At 39.3% G+C, this 17409-nt stretch overlaps 1 protein-coding gene and 1 pseudogene across 1 annotated transcript; one reads left to right on the top strand and one right to left on the bottom strand.

The window, feature by feature from the left end:
* The first annotated feature begins 231 nt into the window (after nucleotides 1-231).
* On the top strand, nucleotides 232-3715 carry LOC125963767 (UDP-N-acetylglucosamine--peptide N-acetylglucosaminyltransferase 110 kDa subunit-like). Its single transcript, XM_049707034.1, has one exon. The coding sequence runs from the start codon at nucleotides 304-306 to the stop codon at nucleotides 3442-3444; it is 3141 nt and encodes a 1046-aa protein (XP_049562991.1). The 5' UTR covers nucleotides 232-303; the 3' UTR covers nucleotides 3445-3715.
* Nucleotides 3716-6608: 2893 nt separating this feature from the next.
* On the bottom strand, nucleotides 6609-8218 carry LOC125963771 (ferritin light chain-like; annotated as a pseudogene).
* Between the last annotated feature and the right edge of the window lie 9191 nt (nucleotides 8219-17409).

Raw genomic sequence — 17409 nt, forward strand, 5'->3', positions numbered from 1 at the left:
TGTTTGGACTACTGACTTTTGATTTCTTCTAAGGCAAATGTATAGGTAATTTTTATTCCCTTATTAGGAGAAAAATGGTGGAAGAGGGCAGGGTTAAGAATTAAGATTTCAAGAGCGTGAGAGGTAGATGGCCAACCAGAGTTCCTAAGGTTCGGTGCCTGTAACTGTCGCCACCGCTTAAGCCTGCCAAAGCAGTGGTACGGCTGCTGCGCTTGTGTTTGCTACCTCTAGAAACATTCTTGCCAGTAGTGGCGGCAGCGGGACTCAATTACCCCCTTTTCTCACTCTCTCCAGAAGCTCCAGATGGCGTCTTCTGTGGGCAACGTGGCCGACAGCACAGAACCAACGAGACGTATGCTTTCCTTCCGAGGGTTAGCTGAGTTGGCCCATCAGGAATATCAGGCAGGAGATTTTGAGGCAGCTGAGAGACACTGCATGCAGCTGTGGAGACAAGAGCCAGACAATACTGGAGTACTTTTATTACTTTCATCTATACATTTCCAGTGTCGAAGGCTGGACAGATCTGCCCACTTTAGTACTCTGGCAATTAAACAGAACCCTCTTCTGGCAGAAGCCTATTCGAATTTGGGGAATGTGTACAAGGAAAGAGGGCAGTTGCAGGAAGCAGTTGAGCATTACCGGCATGCATTGCGTCTCAAACCAGACTTCATTGATGGTTATATTAACCTGGCAGCCGCTTTGGTAGCAGCAGGCGACAAGGAAGGGGCAGTACAAGCTTACATCTCTGCCCTTCAGTACAATCCTGATTTGTACAGTGTTTGCAGTGACCTAGGGGACCTGCTCAAAGCCCTGGGTCGGTTGGAAGAAGCCAAAGCATGTTATGTGAAAGCAATTGAGACGCAACCGAACTTTGCAGTAGCTTGGAGTAATCTTGGCTGTGTTTTCAATGCACAAGGGGAGATTTGGCTTGCAATTCATCACTTTGAAAAGGCTGTCAACCTTGACCCCAATTTTCTGGATGCTTATATCAATTTAGGAAATGTCTTGAAAGAGGCACGGATTTTTGACAGAGCTGTGGCAGCTTACCTTCGTGCCATAAGCTTGAGTCCAAATCATGCAGTGGTGCATGGCAACCTGGCTTGTGTATACTATGAGCAAGGCCTGATAGATCTGGCAATAGACACCTACAGGCGAGCTATTGAATTGCAACCACATTTCCCTGATGCTTACTGCAACCTAGCCAATGCTCTCAAAGAGAAGGGCAGTGTTGCCGAAGCAGAAGACTGTTATAATACAGCTCTGTGGCTGTGTCCCACCCATGCAGACTCTCTGAATAACCTAGCCAATATCAACCGAGAACAGGGAAACATTGAAGAGGCAGTTTGCTTGTATCGTAAAGCATTAGAAGTCTTCCCAGAGTTTGCTGCTGCCCATTCAAATTTAGCAAGTGTATTGCAGCAGCAGGGAAAACTGCAGGAAGCTCTGATGCATTATAAGGAGGCTATTCGAATCAGTCCTACCTTTGCTGATGCCTACTGTAATATGGGAAACACTCTAAAGGAGATGCAGGACGTTCAGGGAGCCTTGCAGTGTTATACTCGTGCCATTCAGATTAACCCTGCATTTGCGGATGCCCACAGCAGTCTGGCTTCCATTCACAAGGATTCAGGGAATATTCCAGAAGCAATTGCTTCTTATCGCACTGCTCTGAAGCTTAAACCTGATTTTCCTGACGCTTATTGTAATTTGGCTCATTGCCTGCAGATCGTCTGTGATTGGACAGACTATGATGAGCGAATGAAGAAGTTGGTCAGCATTGTGGCTGACCAGCTGGAGAAGAATAGGTTGCCTTCTGTGCAGCCTCATCATAGTATGCTATATCCTCTTTCTCATGGCTTCAGGAAGGCTATTGCTGAGCGGCATGGGAACCTCTGCTTGGATAAGATAAATGTCCTTCATAAACCACCGTATGAACATCCAAAAGACTTGAAGCTCAGTGATGGTCGACTGCGTGTAGGATACGTGAGTTCTGACTTTGGGAATCATCCTACTTCTCATCTTATGCAGTCTATTCCAGGCATGCACAATCCTGATAAATTTGAGGTATTCTGTTATGCCCTGAGCCCAGATGATGGCACAAACTTCCGAGCGAAGGTGATGGCAGAAGCCCATCATTTCATTGATCTTTCTCAGATTCCATGCAATGGGAAAGCAGCTGATCGCATCCATCAAGATGGTATACACATCCTTGTAAATATGAATGGTTATACCAAGTGTGCTCGAAATGAACTCTTTGCTCTCAGGCCAGCTCCTATTCAGGCAATGTGGCTGGGCTACCCTGGGACCAGTGGTGTGCTTTTCATGGATTATATCATCACTGATCAGGAAACTTCACCTGCTGAAGTTGCTGAGCAGTATTCTGAGAAACTGGCTTATATGCCCCATACTTTCTTTATTGGTGATCATGCTAATATGTTCCCTCACCTGAAGAAGAAAGCAGTCATCGATTTTAAGTCCAATGGGCACATTTATGACAATCGGATTGTGCTGAATGGCATCGACCTCAAAGCATTTCTTGATAGTCTGCCAGATGTGAAAATTGTCAAGATGAAGTATCCTGATGGAGGGCACAACCCAGACAGCAGTAGTACAGCTCTTAATATGCCTGTCATTCCAATGAATACTATTGCAGAAGCAGTTATTGAAATGATTAACAGCGGACAAATTCAGATAACAATTAATGGATTCAGTATTAGCAATGGGCTGGCAACTACTCTGATCAACAATAAGGCTGCCACTGGAGAAGAGGTTCCCCGTACCATTACTGTAACCACACGTTCTCAGTACGGGTTACCGGAAGATGCCATTGTGTACTGTAACTTCAATCAGTTATATAAAATTGATCCATCTACTTTGCAGATATGGGCAAATATTCTGAAGCGTGTTCCCAATAGTGTACTGTGGCTGTTGCGTTTTCCAGCAGTAGGAGAACCTAATATCCAACAGTATGCACAAAATATGGGCCTTCCCCTGAACCGTATCATTTTTTCACCTGTTGCTCCTAAAGAGGAACATGTTCGGAGAGGCCAGCTGGCTGATGTCTGCTTGGACACTCCACTCTGTAATGGACACACCACAGGGATGGATGTCCTTTGGGCAGGGACACCCATGGTGACTATGCCAGGAGAGACTCTTGCTTCCCGAGTTGCAGCTTCCCAGCTCACTTGTTTAGGCTGTCTTGAGCTTATTGCTAAAAATAGACAAGAATATGAAGACATAGCTGTGAAACTAGGAACTGATCTAGAATACCTGAAGAAAATTCGTGGCAAAGTCTGGAAGCAGAGAACATCTAGCCCTCTATTCAACACCAAACAATACACAATGGAACTAGAGCAGCTCTATCTACAGATGTGGGAGCATTATGCAGCTGGCAACAAACCTGATCACATGATTAAGCCTGTTGAAGTCACTGAGTCGACCTAAATAATGACTGTGTGCACAGGAGAATTACCCCTGTACCTGAGCCTCAACCTTCTGGGGGAAAGGGAACTACTTTTTCCTTATCTGTACAATACCATGTTGCAGATGGGTGACAGACAATGATAAGAAATAGCACAGCCAGACTTGCTTCCTGCATGATCATGATAGGGAGAGACACAAGAGATGGGAAACTGCTGTTCCACAAGGAGTCTCCATAGAATTTTGCAGCAGCCAGGTGTCTGGAAGGTCTGGAAGGTAAGTCTGGAAGGTCTGATCTCCCTTGGTCTTCCATGGGACGGATGGTTAGTGTGGACGGGAGATAGAGATTGCCCAGCCGTTTTGTGATTATCATGAATTGATTGAGTCTTCTGAATTAAATTTTTTCTTTATATTTTGGGTATTGGAGCTTTTAAAAATGTTTGGTTTCAGATATTTTTATTCATGTCAAGTGTATATGATTCTCTTGAGATAAGGTTTTAAGCTAAAATATTCCTTGTTTTAGTTTCTGAACTCTACAGATATGGGGACTTTGCTGGTGTAGTCTTTTTATAGGTTTTATAAACCACTTGAGCCTATATCAGTCATTTTAGTGTCTGACATAAGTTTGGAACTATCAGTGCTTTGTTGGTTTATAGATGATGGCTTAAATTCTTTTCCTGGTCCGTTTCCTTCTTCCCTTCCCCCCACTTTAAAAATTCTCCTGTAACTTGGCTAACAAAAAACCAAGTCTGATTCAAAACCTCCCAGAGTGTTTCTCTTAAACACATCATCTGGTGCCAAATGAAGATTCTTAGGAGTGAATATTAATTATGAAGGGCACAGTTGTGGTACTGTCACTGATGATAATAATAATGGATTTTTGGCCTAGAGTTTTGACCTATTTCACCAGTGTTTTACCATTGACTGCCCCTCTATGCTGCTTCCAAAAGTGATAGTGTGTGATAAGATTTTTACTTCCATTTCTAAAGTTTGGTTTTTTTTAAGTGAGTCCTGTTCTTCCTTTTTCTTTCAGCAGAAATGAAATCCCAGGTAAGTATAAGTATTCAAATATTTGATCTGTAAGTCACAGTTATCTCCAGTACATTAAATAACTTTCATCAAAAAACAGTTATAGGTAAAGAGCTCTGAAGGACCAGCTATGTATATGATAATTATGTTTCAGACCTTCTAGGGTATTATATATAATAACTTGTCTTCTGGACGTGGTCTTGAAGTCTTTATGGATTCAGCCTCAGTAGTAGCGAACTGCACTGCTACTTGGTTTGGAGTACAAATTAGACTTTAGCCCTCCTGGAGGTTGAGTTTTTGGTATTGAAAACCATAGGAATGAAATTATTGTATTTCAACAAAGGATGGAGGGCTTGAGGCTTAAACAAGCCAACATATGAATATATGTTTTTGTCTTGCTCTACTGCATATATGCTGTCTACTAACAGATATTTTGCCTGCTAGTAGTGTTCTAGATTATGTCTTTCCAAAGTGTGGAGGCAGTGCACCTATTCTGTAGTTGCAGCTGATGCCTGAATATATCCTAGCTCACAAATTATTGATTAATAAGAACTTGAATTTCTGAAAGATTTGTACTGTTAACCAAAACCTGAGCAAGGAGTCTCAAATGTAATTCTTAGCCAGAATTACATGTTAATGTACCATTTAAAGTGTAAATCAAGGAACATCAGTGTAGGGATTTCTTTTAATTTATTTTTTATCTGCTTGAAATATCAGTTAAAAGTTGCCAGCTTGTTTGCAGATGAACAGACGTTTGAAGTTCACCAAACTACTTAATGTGGAATAGGATAATAGACTTCCAACGCCCTCAAGGCTGTGACCTGCAGCCATTTTACATAGCACATCATCCTCCTATAGGGATGAACCTTTCCCTGGCCCGAAAAGTAGCAGCTCTGTTGAAGCTTTGCTTATTGTAGCAGGCTTTTGTTTCCAGGTAACATGTCTGTGGAAGACTTAATTCTGAATAGAGATGTAGATATTACTGGAAACTAATTGTTTTTTCTATTATACTCTGCTTTATCAAAAAAGTAAAACATTTAAATTGTGCTACAGAAGTTCAGATGTTGTCTTGCAATCTTTAAACTATAAATGAATGAGTTGCCCTTAAAAAAAAAAAAGAATTAAGCAGTTAAGCTGTTGGTCCCACATCAGACAAATTATCCTTATACCTCCTGTCAATATTGTTAAGAGAGACTGTTATTTTATTAATCCTTATGATCCCGTGATTCTTTCTTTCATGTTTCAGGGCACAGCAGGTGAGAGAGTGGATTTGTTAAGCTGGGTGGGTTTATCCTTCTTTTATGCGTTCATTCAATTTTATGTTCATTTACTTATTGTACACATATGGCAATAGAAGCTGCTAAAGCAATCATTGCTATTCTGCAAAACAACAAGGCACAGAAGCAGATGTCTTATTTCCGAGATTTTTCCCCCCAGAATTATTATGATTAAAGATCCTTTCCCCCACTCCCTGGAGAGGACAAGGGGCTGCTCGCTGCAGGTTTTTTAATGACTTGGGGAAAGGCTCAAGTATCCCCCATTATGGTAATCCACCCCAGGGGCAAACCACACAAGAATATTATGAATTTATTTTATTTTTCTATCCTTGCAAAGGTAATACTCAGCTCATTAGAATATGAAAACTATACTGTCAAATTTCAGAATTACATGGATGAAGAAAATCACCAAAGTGGCATCATATCATATGTGTTATAGTTGTATTTACTATATTGACAATATTAACTATGTTGTGTTAACAATATATTGTATAACTATATACAGTGAAAAGGCAAAATGCTGTAACTTATTTCAGAGAAAATAATTATGTTGGCAAACCCCAAATTGTACATTGTAGATGGGTCCTAGGAAAAGAAGATTTAATTCATAGTGGACAAGAGGTTAGCTTCTGTTTTCAGCCATGTGCTATTTCAAGAAATTACACATCATGAATAATACAGGATATAAGAGGAATAGTCTAAAGACAGAAAAGCACATTTTGATTAGGAAAGAGAATTTAAGACTTAAGTCTTTTTTTTTTTTTAAGGAAAACTGCCTTATTACTATGAGATAAGAAAATTGTTTCCTTCTTTTCTTCCTTGCTTTCTTCTTCTTTTTTTTTTAACCTTTTCTTATTTTGGATATTTGACCTCTAAGCTGAGATGACTGGAAATGCCTCCTCTGGGCATCAACCTTTTTGAAAGACTTTTTCCCCCTCCCTAAGGGCTGTTTGTCTCTTGGAGGCATTGTCTACATTACTCACCAAGAGGCAAGCATTGGTCCTTGCACTAAATGCTGACATCTCCTGATAAGAGGGAAGCTGCAAAGTAGAAGAATTGAAGGTCAATATGTTGCTATTGGTCTCAAGCGCATTGATGTACATTTGTGTATTGGGGAAGGGGAGTGAAGCTTGAGAGTGGGCCAGTGGGGAGGGGTAAATATTTTGTGATGCTGTCTACCTATGGGCTTATAAAGGTTACAGCTGCATTAGGAGGACAAGCATTACCATTAGCATGAAAAGTAGGGCAGACCTCAGTTGCAAAAGCTTCTAGCCATACACATAGGGCAATACGTAAATGATACACCTTATTGCATTCACCCACTCACCCTCCCCTGTTCACGCTAATTGGAAATTTCAATCCATTTCAGAGAAGTAACACAACTATCAATCATTTTCCCTGGCACGAATCTTCCAGGAGGAAGAAAATGGAATACACCTAGCAACAGAGCTCACGCACTAGCCCATGTGTCTTAGATTTAATATCTGATCACTAGCTGGATTGAAGCCAAGAGGTGGTTCGCAAAGTTGCTGTACATTAGAATCACCTGGGGAACTCTGAGACCTCCCCGTGCCCAGGCTCCTCCCTAGACCTACTGAATCAAAATCTCTGGGGCTGGGACCCAGACAACAATGTTTCTCTTAAAAGCTCTTTAGGTGATTCATACGAGCAGCAAAGCTTGAGAACCAGCCCAATAACGGGAACAAACTTATTTCACACAGATAAAGTGGGGCAATTCATGTGTTAAAAGAACATGAATATATTTATTTATTTATTACTCTTTATTCTGTTTGTGTTTCAAATAGGCTTTTTTTGTTTTCTTCTGCAAAAAGCGTTGTCTCCATTTGGTCCAAGGCTTGGGAGAGGGCTCCAGGGCGGTTACAAAGCTGCCTAGTGGCTGCAGAGCGGGGCATCAGGCAGAAGCTCTGACGCCAGAGGGGCTCCTCAGAGGCCGCTGGACTTCAGAGACTCCTGTTTGTGCTCGAGGGTGAGCCTTTCAAAGAGATACTCGCCCAGCACAGCCTGCGGACCAGCCAGCCTGCGGAGGTTGGTCAGGTGGTCGCCCATCTTCTTGATGAGGTTCACCTGCTCCTCCAGGAAGCGGCTCTCCAGGAAGTCACAGAGGTGGGAGTCTCCGCGGGCGGAACCCAGGGCGTGCAGATCCGATAGTGCCTGGTTCAGGTTCTTCTCCCTAAGAATGGCGGCTTCCACAGCGTCCTGGGTTTTACCCCACTCATCTTGAGAAGGCTTCCGCGCATCCTGGAAGAGGGCGCGGTCGCAGCACTGGTTTTGCATTTTCAAGAGACGCTGGGCACCCTCACACTTCTCCTCAGCCAGTTGGCGAAAAATGTGGCCCACACTGTCCAGAATCTCATTGTTGCTGTCGAAATAGAAGCTCAGAGAGAGGTAAGTGTCCACAGATGCATGTTGAACAGGCGGTGGACGGCGGCCTCTACCTCGATGGAATAATTCCGACGAACCTGGGAACTCATGGTTGATCAGTGATAAGGAGCTAATCTCAAAAAAACGGTGTTGGTCTGTCCTGGAGGCTGGATAGCTGAGTGGCTGATTCCAAAGGTTGTGACAGGAAGAAAGGTTGAAGGGTGGTCGGGGGCTGGAGCAAGGAGCGTCCCTGGGTCTGTTCATTCCAAACACTGTTGAAGCAAAAGACAGATCTGCAGGACCGCCGAGCGCACTGCCTCAAATAGGCTTTGATATAAATGAACGAGAAGTCCAAGAAAGGACAAAACTTACCCTTCCCCCCACCAAAATAGCTGGCGATACTAGAATCTAGATCTGGGAAGGGATTCTTCCATTACTTTCTTAACATTCCAAGCCACTAGAGCAGTGGTTCTCAACGTATGGTCACCTTGTAACCAAGCAGTACCCTATGGGGCCTTCCTAGGACAGACCCATCCCCCATATCCTCTGCTGTAGTTCCTCTCTGAAGTACTCAGATAATAATATCTCAGGCATATTTCTTGAGTTTTCAGATGCTAAAAACCACCACCCAGTGGAAGAAATTAACTCCTTGATGATCATGAGCACGTAGCCCCCAGACCTTCTGGCACCTAAGGATGGATAATGTTATCTGCCCTGTGGCCTCAACATCAACCAATCAGAGGATTGTGCACGAGCTGATCACATTCCCTGGGACGTCCCTCCCTCACCTGGCCTTTAAAAATGCTTTGCTGAAATCCTTTGGAGATTTCAGGGTGTTTTGGAACACGGGCCACCCCTCTCCTTGCTCGATCCTGCAATAAACCTTTTTCTGCTCCAGACTCCAACCTTTAGGTTTGTTTGGCCTCACTGTGCTTCAGACACACGAACCTGCATTCGGTAACAACCTGACCAGCTTTACCAGCGTCCCCTGATAATGTGTCAGATATTCAAGTTTTAGGGCCCTGTCCCAGCACTATGGAATCAGCAACTCTGGTGGGGCTCAGTGATCTCTGTTATAACAGGCCCTCCAGATGATTTTTATTCGCATTAAAGTTTGAAAATATCTGCATTGTCAGCTGGCCAAAGCGTCCACCAGCAGGTGAAGGGGAGTGGCGCCTGGAAAAGATAGGGACCAGCCAAGGCAAGTACAGCAGCATTTGCCGTGGTAGTAATGGAGAATGCCTTTTCTCCACTGGTTGGCACAGACTAGGATCTGGGAGCAGTGGCAGGGTTATTTAGGATGCTTTACATTTCAATGTAGAGTGACCGCTGTCCTGGTTTGCCAGGGACTTCCCCTGTGTGAGCACTTAAAATCTCATCCTGGCAAACCCCTTAGCCCTGGGTTTGAAAAACTTAGGGAATAACATGAAATGTAGGGGAAACATGATCTAGGTTTTGGGCAAGTCACAAGTGCTAATTAAATCTAAGCAAGTTGGACAACATCTAGCCTTCTCTACCCAGTTTCGGGGAGGTAAATCTGATTGGGTGAAAGGACTTATTGTTAAGAGATCTTTGTAGAAACATCCCCTTCTTCTTAGTCCGCTGGTTCTCAGTTCTGGCTAGACACTGGCATCATCTGAGGAGATTTAAAATGATTTTATTGGTCTAGGATGACCAACTGTTGGTGTGAGGGTTTTTAAAAAGTGCTTCAGATGATTCTAATGCGCAACCAAATTTAGGTGCCACTGCTTAAGCTTTTGAACCGCTGCTACATATTTTCACCTCATCTTCCTATGAGAATATCCAACTGTAGCTGAGGTTTTGTTTTTTTTTTCTTTTTTTAACTGTCTTATTATAAGATTTACTGTCTTAAATAAGATTGAATGTACAGAAAATCCTGCTAGTCCTTCTGGTATAGCTGGATACTTAGCATAATATCGTTAAGATATATACCATTTAAGTATTGTGACTGGCCTTTTTTAAATTAACATATGCGTTGAATTAGTACGATCTCTTGAAGTTGTCATGTTGGGGAGCTATACCTCCAATCTGCTGCCATTGCTGAATATCTGGACACCTCTTATTAGGAATTGCTTTTAAAAATCTTTAGGGATTAAAACCAAGATTGCAGTATTATTTGTACTGCGACCACAAAAACCTCACAAAGTTCCCCCGCTCTACCTTCTACCCTCATCTCTAACCCTTGGCAACTTCTAATCTGTTCTCCATCTCCACAGTTTTGTTATTTTAAGAATAATATGTAAACATAATCATGAATTACTTAATCTTCGGAGATTGGCTTTTTAAAATTTTTCCCTCGGCATCATTCCCTTGAAGTTCATTTCAATTTTTGCATATATTAATAATTTGTTCCTTTTTGTTGCTTGGTAGTATTCTATCATAAGATTTTATCACAATTTGTTTCAACATTCATCCATTGAAAGACACTTGGGTAGTTGCCAGTTTTTGGCTATTATAAATAAAAGTGCTATGAACATTTATGTGTAAATTTCTGTGGGAACTTAATTAAGTTTTTGTTTCTTTTGGATAAATGCTCAAGAGTACAAGTACTGCATTGTAGGGTGAATCTACTTTTAGGATTAAAAGAGACTGTCAAGCTGTTTCTCAGAGTAGCTAAATCATTTTATTTTCCCACCAGTGATGTGATATAATTTTTCTACGTACTCGCCAGCATTTGATGTTGTCACTATAATTTTAATTGTTCTCTGACATCTCATTATGGTCTTAATTTGCATTTCCCTAATGGCTAATGATGTTGAGCATCTTTTCATGTGCTTCTTTGCCATGTGTATATTCTCTTCCATGAAATGTCTGTTCCTGTCTTCTGCCTATTTTCTAGTTGGATTTTTTAAAGTTGTTTGGAGAGTTCTTTGTATATTATAGATACAAGTCATTTGTCTCATATGGGATTTTCAAATATGTTTTCCCACTGTGCAGTTTGAGTTTTCATCCACTTAAAAGGATCTTCTATGAAGCATTTTTAACTCATTTTGATGAGATCCAATTTATCAGTTTTTGCTTTTATTGATCATACTTTTGGTGTCAAGTCCAAGAATTATTCACCTAGTTCTAGATGCCAAAGATTTTCTGCTATTTTTTTTTCTAAAAATGTCCTGCTTCTACATTTAAGATTATGATCCACTTTGATTTAATTTTTGTGTAAGGTGTGGAGGTTTAGCTTAAGGTTCATTTTTTGTTTGTTTGTTTTTGTCGAGGGATGTCAAACTGTTTCAGTACCATTTTTTGAAAAGTCTATTCTTCCTTGATAGCTTTTGCACTGCTGTCAAAAACAAGTTAAATGTATTTATGTCAGTCTATTTCTGGGTTCTCTATTCCATTCCATTGATCTATGTATCTACCCTGCATCATTACTGCAAAATCTTGAAATTGAGTAGATTAATTCCTCCCATTTTAATCCTTTACAAATTGTTTTAGCTATTCTTCAGCCTCTTCTTACCATATAAATCTTAGAATAAGCTTGTCTATATCCACAAAAACCTTGAGGGCATTTTAAGAGTAATTGTGTTAAGCCTCTTAACTTGGGGAGAATTGACATCTTTATTATGCTGTGTTTTCTAATCCATGAACAAGATATGTCTCCCTATTTGTTGGGACTTTTAAATTTTTCTTTATCAGCATTTTGTAATTTTCAGTGTAGAGGTCCTATAAATGTCTTATTGGGCTTATATTTAAGTATTTACTTAGGTCAGTTGTAAATGACATCACATACTTTTATTTAAGCTTCTACACATTTGTTATTAATATATAATTTGATTAAATTGTGTTGATCTTGTACTCTAAAACATTTACAAACTAATATTTCTCAAGCATTTTGTGGATTCCTTGGTATTTTCTCCATTTAGATTATCATCTCATCTTCAGATACAGTTTTACTTTTCCTTATTCAATATAATAGGATATATTACTATTCAACATTCAGTAGGATATGTTCCTTCCTATTCAACATAGTAGGAATAGTCCTTTTATCTTTTAAATAAACTTTTAAAAAATTTAACTTTTAAATTTATGTATTTATTTATTTTTGCTTTATTTTTTTACTAGAACCTCCAGTAATATATTTAATAAAAGTGGTGAGAGCAGATATCGGTGCCTTGTTTCTGATCTTACAGAGAAAGCATCCAGTCTTTCACAGTTAAATATAATGTCAGTATAGGTTGTTTGTAGATCCTCTTTATGACTTTCAGTATGTTCCTTTTCTATTCCTAGTTTGCTTGGGGTTCTTTTTCTTCTTATTTTAAAATCATGAATGGGATTGGATTTTGTCAAATGCTTTCTCTGCATTAATGGATAGGATCACATGACTTTTCCCCCTTAATCTATTGGATATGGTGGATTACACTGTTTGATTTTCAAATATTAAACCAACTTTGCATAACTGGAATAAATACCACTTGGTCATGGTATATTATTCTTTTTATATATTTCTGAATTTAATTTGCAAATATCTGGCTGAGGATTTTTACAGCCAATTTCATAAAACATGTTGGTCTGTAGTTTTCTTCTTTCTATACTATCCCTGTCTGGTTTTGGTATCAAGGTAATACTGGCTTCATAAAATTAATTAGGAACCGTTCCCTCTACTTCTATTTCTTATCAAATCATGTAAAGTTGGTGTTAATTCTTTAAGTCTTGGGTAAAAGTGAAACATCTAAGCCTGAATATTTCTTTTGGGAGTTTTTAAATGAAAAATCCGTGTTGCTAATGGTTACAGGAAAATTGAGATTATCTATTTCATCTTGGCTGAGTTTTGGTAGTTTTGGGTGTAGAAGCATTGGTCCATTTCATCTACATTTTTGAATTTATAGTGTAGACTTGTTCATAATAACTTGTCCCTTATTAACCTGCAGGATACGTCATGGTATCCCTGGTTGCATTTCTGATATCTGTGATTTGTGCCATCTCTCTTCTTATCTTTATCAGTCTTCCTAGATCTTTATTGATTAGATTGTTTATTTCAAAGAACCAGCCTTTTGTTTCATTGATTTTTTGCCCCCTGTTTTCCTCTTTTCAGTTTTATGGATTTCTGTTTCATCTTTATTATTTCCTTCTTTCTGCTTGTTTTAGTGTTTTTTCCTCTTCCTTTTTTTTTTTACTATTTTAATATAGAAAATTAGATTATTGCTTTGAAATATTTTCTTTCCCAATTTAGTACTATAAACTTCCCTTTCAGCATTGCTTTCACTTCATTCCACAAACTTTGATCTGTTATATCTCCATTTTCTTTTATTCTCTGCATTTAAAAATTTTTCCTTGACACTGTCTTTTTTACCCATGAGTTATTTGGAATTGTGATGTTTAGTTTTTATGTGATTGAAGATTTTCCTGTTGTCTTTCTGTTATTGATTTCTAGTCTGATTCCATTATGGCTAGAGAATATACTCTCTATGATTTTAATTCTTTTAAATCTGCTAATGTTTTTTTATCACCCAGTATATGGTATATGAGTGAATGTTCCATGGACGCTTGAATATGTATTCTGCTCTTATTGAGTGTGTTCTTTAAATGTCAGTTATATCCTGTTGATTAATGATGTTTTCAGTTCTTCCATATCCTTGCTGATTTTTCTCTCTGGTAGTTCTATAAATTGCTGTGTTGAAGTCTCAAATAATAATTGTGGATTTCAAATTTTCTCCTGTAATCTTCTTCAGTGTTTGCTTCATGTATTTTGAAGTTCTGTTGTTTGGTGCACACACATTTAGTATCACTAGGTCATCTAGGTGGATTATTCCTGTTATCTTTATGTAATGAACCTCTTTGCCCCTAATAATTTCCTTTGCTCTGAAATCTACTTTATCTAATATTAATATAGGCATTCCTGCTTTTTCTGATTAGCGTTCACATGATATATCATTTTCATCCTTTTACTTTGAACTACCTATATCATGATGTTTAAAGTAAGCTTCTTATAGACAGTATATAGTTGGATCATGCTTGTGATTTTTTAATCTACTCTTCCAATCTCTGTCTTTCACTTGGTTATTTAGATCATTTACAGTTAATGTAATTATTGCTATGTTAAAGATTAGGTCTACCATTTTATTTTTTGTTTTGTCTTTTACCTTAGTTTCTCAATCCTGTGTTTCTCTTATTTTGCCTTCTTGTGGATTTTACTTAAACATTTTTTAATAAGTCCATTTAATTTAATTTATTTAGAATCATTTGTGTATACTGTTTGTATAGTTTTCTTAGTGGTTGCTTTTGGCATTACACTGTACATATGTAACTTATCATAGCCTACTGGAATCAGTGTTTTATTACTTCAAGTGAAGTTTCAAAATTTTACTTCCATTTAGGTCTCTCAATATTTCCCAGTTTTAAAGTATGATTTTTTTGTAGTATTTCCTTTCTCTACATTGAGAACCCCATCAGATGGTGTCATCATTTTTGCTTTGACCATCATATAGAATTTAAGAAACTCATGAGGCTAATGATAGTCTCTTATATTTACCCATTTGTTTACACCCATTCCATTGTTCCCCTTTTCTTTCTGAAGTTCCCAGTCTTCTGTTATTGTTTTTTTATGTTTTCATAACAGTAGGTGATATCTGGGCTTTCCAGTGCCATTGGATATGGGTTTCAGGAAACACTGAGCCTGGCTCACTTAATGCTACTGAGTTGGAGGGTTTGTATATGTTGGGCCTGTTGGCACAGCAGATGCTAGCAGATTAGACTAATGTTGATGGGACTAGTGCCACAGGAGGATGGGTTCCCATTCAGGCTATGCTGCTGCTATAGTAGATCAAGTCCCCCTCTACCGCAAGTGTGGGACAGTGACCTGCTGCTGTCACTGCTTTGTATTAGGCTGCTTTTGCCTCAGGTGTGTGGTGGGATCCCTTGGAAGCTGCTGCTGCTGCTGTCAATCACAAGGTTAAATTCATTTCAGAAATACTTAAGTATAAATATATAGCCTGGCTCTTGTATGACCTCTGTATTTGTTTTTTATTGCTTTCATACAAATTACCTCAAATTTAGTGACTCAAAACAATGTAAATTTATTACCTTACAAGTCTGATGTTGGTCTCAATTGAGTAAAGTAAAAGTGTTGGCAGGATCGACAGATGAATGGATAAAGATGTGGCACATATATACAAAGGAATATTACTCAGCCATAAAAAGAAATGAAATTGAGTTATTTGTAGTGAGGTGGATTGACCTAGAGACTGTCATACAGAGTGAAGTAAGTCAGAAAGAGAAAAACAAATACCGTATGCTAACACATATGTATAGAATCAAAAAAGAAAAAATGGTTATGAAGAACCGAGGGGCAGGGTAGGAATAAAGACGCAGCCATAGAGAGTGGACTTGAGGACACAGGGAGGGGGAAGGGTAATCTGGGATGAAGTGAGAGAGTGGCATGGACATATATACACTGCCAAATGTAAAATAGATAGCTAGTGGGAAGCAGCCTCAAAGCACAGGGAGATCAGCTCTGTGCTTTGTGTCCACCTAGAGGGGTGGGATAGGGAAGGGAGGGTGGTAGGGAGATGCAAGAGGGGGGAGATATGGGGATATATGTATATGTATAGCTGATTCACTTTGTTATGAAGCAGAAACCAACACACCATTGTAAAGCAATTATACTCCAATATAGATGGTTAAAAAAGAAAAAAAAAGTGTTGGCAGAGGTACATTCTTTTCTGTAGGCTCTTAGGGGTGTTTCTGTCCTCTGGACTTTATCCGCTTCCAGCGGTCACTGGTAGTCCTTGACTCAGAGTCCCCTTTCTCCACCTACAAAACCCAAAATGTTGCATCTCTCTGATTCTGCTTCTATTAGGACATCTCTCTCTTTCTCTTTCTACAGTTGGCAATGGTTTTCTGCTTTTAAGGACTCATGCAATTAGATTTGTTCCATGCGGTAATCTAGGATAATCTTTGTATCTCAAGGTCTATAACTTCAGTCATATCTGCAAAGTCCTCTTTACCATGTAAGGTAAGATATTAATAGGTTCTAGGGATTAGGGTGAAGGCATTTTTAGGAGCCATTATGCTGCCTCCCACACCCTTAACAAGTGACCTTGAGCAAATTACTGAGATTTTTAAAGCCTTACTTTCCTCAAACATAAAATGGAAAGAAAGATAACTAGTTAATACCATGAAAGTGAAAGAGTATATATGAAATCAACTAATTCAAAAAATAAGGTTTCTTCTTTTTCTTTATGATTTACATGATTCTCAGCGTTCAGTTACTTGAAAAGTTACTTTTTTTAAAACAGAACTAAGGAATTTCAGGGTTCAGGTGCTGTAAGATTGTCTGAATTATCTGAGTAACAATTAGCTAAGCACAGGTATAAAGCATCTGATTTACTCCCTGGTGTTCTTTATCTTCTCATCCCACTAAATCCCTTGTCCAGCTCCAGCCAGTAGAGTCAGAGCTTGCTTTACTGTTTAACTAAAGTTCAATTTAAATTCTCTCTACATCTCCAGATCCTCAGCCCTGGTTGCATATTATAATCACCTGGGGAGATTTCAAAAACTACTGATGCCAAATTTTTACCTATCATGGATATTTGAGGAGGGACGTGGAATGAAATGCTCTAGCTTATGGTTTTTGGAGCCAAATCAGTCTACACTGAGCCAAATCATTTGCGAGATCACCTCTAAAAAGGAATTTATCTATGGTGACTAATGCTCTTCCTTCGTCAGTATGCTTGATTTGTCCCTCTTTGGGGGAACAAAAGAGGGGGAAAAGAACCCCAGCAGTTGGGCTCCCTGAATTACAACCTGATGCTGTGGAATTAGTGTTGGCTCAGAGGGCACATCTTCGGATACCCATTCTCTCTCCTGCTTCCTTGCATGAAGTTATATCCTTGGGCAGTTTTTCATCCACCACCCTCTTTTGCTTCTAATCTTAGCAAGTAAAGTCTCCTTAATGAAACAGCATTTCATGAGACTTACTGGGAGCATAGATCTGTTCCAGACCTATCCTATGTTAGCTAAAGCAGATATAAGTGGTGTATTTTTGGCATTCATCCTTGTGGGTTGGAGAGAGAAGACAGAATTTTATCCTTTTAGGTGTCATCTGACTGGGCAAATGGGCTCTTTCCCTCTGCTGCCTACCATGTAAAAACCTGAGGGTGTTACCTCTAGAAGGTATCTTCTAGGTATCAAAATAGTTCAGATAAGTCAAATTTCTCAGTAAAAGATGACAAAACTATGGCTTAGGTGGTTAATTTTCCATGTCAATTTGTCTGGGCCACCATGCCCAGTTATTTGGTCAAATATTATTCTGGATATTTCTGTGATGGTGTTTTTGTATTTT

The sequence above is a fragment of the Orcinus orca genome, chromosome 1 (assembly GCF_937001465.1).
Source record: "Orcinus orca chromosome 1, mOrcOrc1.1, whole genome shotgun sequence".
NCBI lineage: Eukaryota > Metazoa > Chordata > Mammalia > Artiodactyla > Delphinidae > Orcinus > Orcinus orca.

Bases quoted from the DNA above. Each gene is read 5' to 3' on its own strand.
- LOC125963767 (XM_049707034.1), top strand. From the start codon at position 304: ATGGCGTCTTCTGTGGGCAACGTGGCCGACAGCACAGAACCAACGAGA.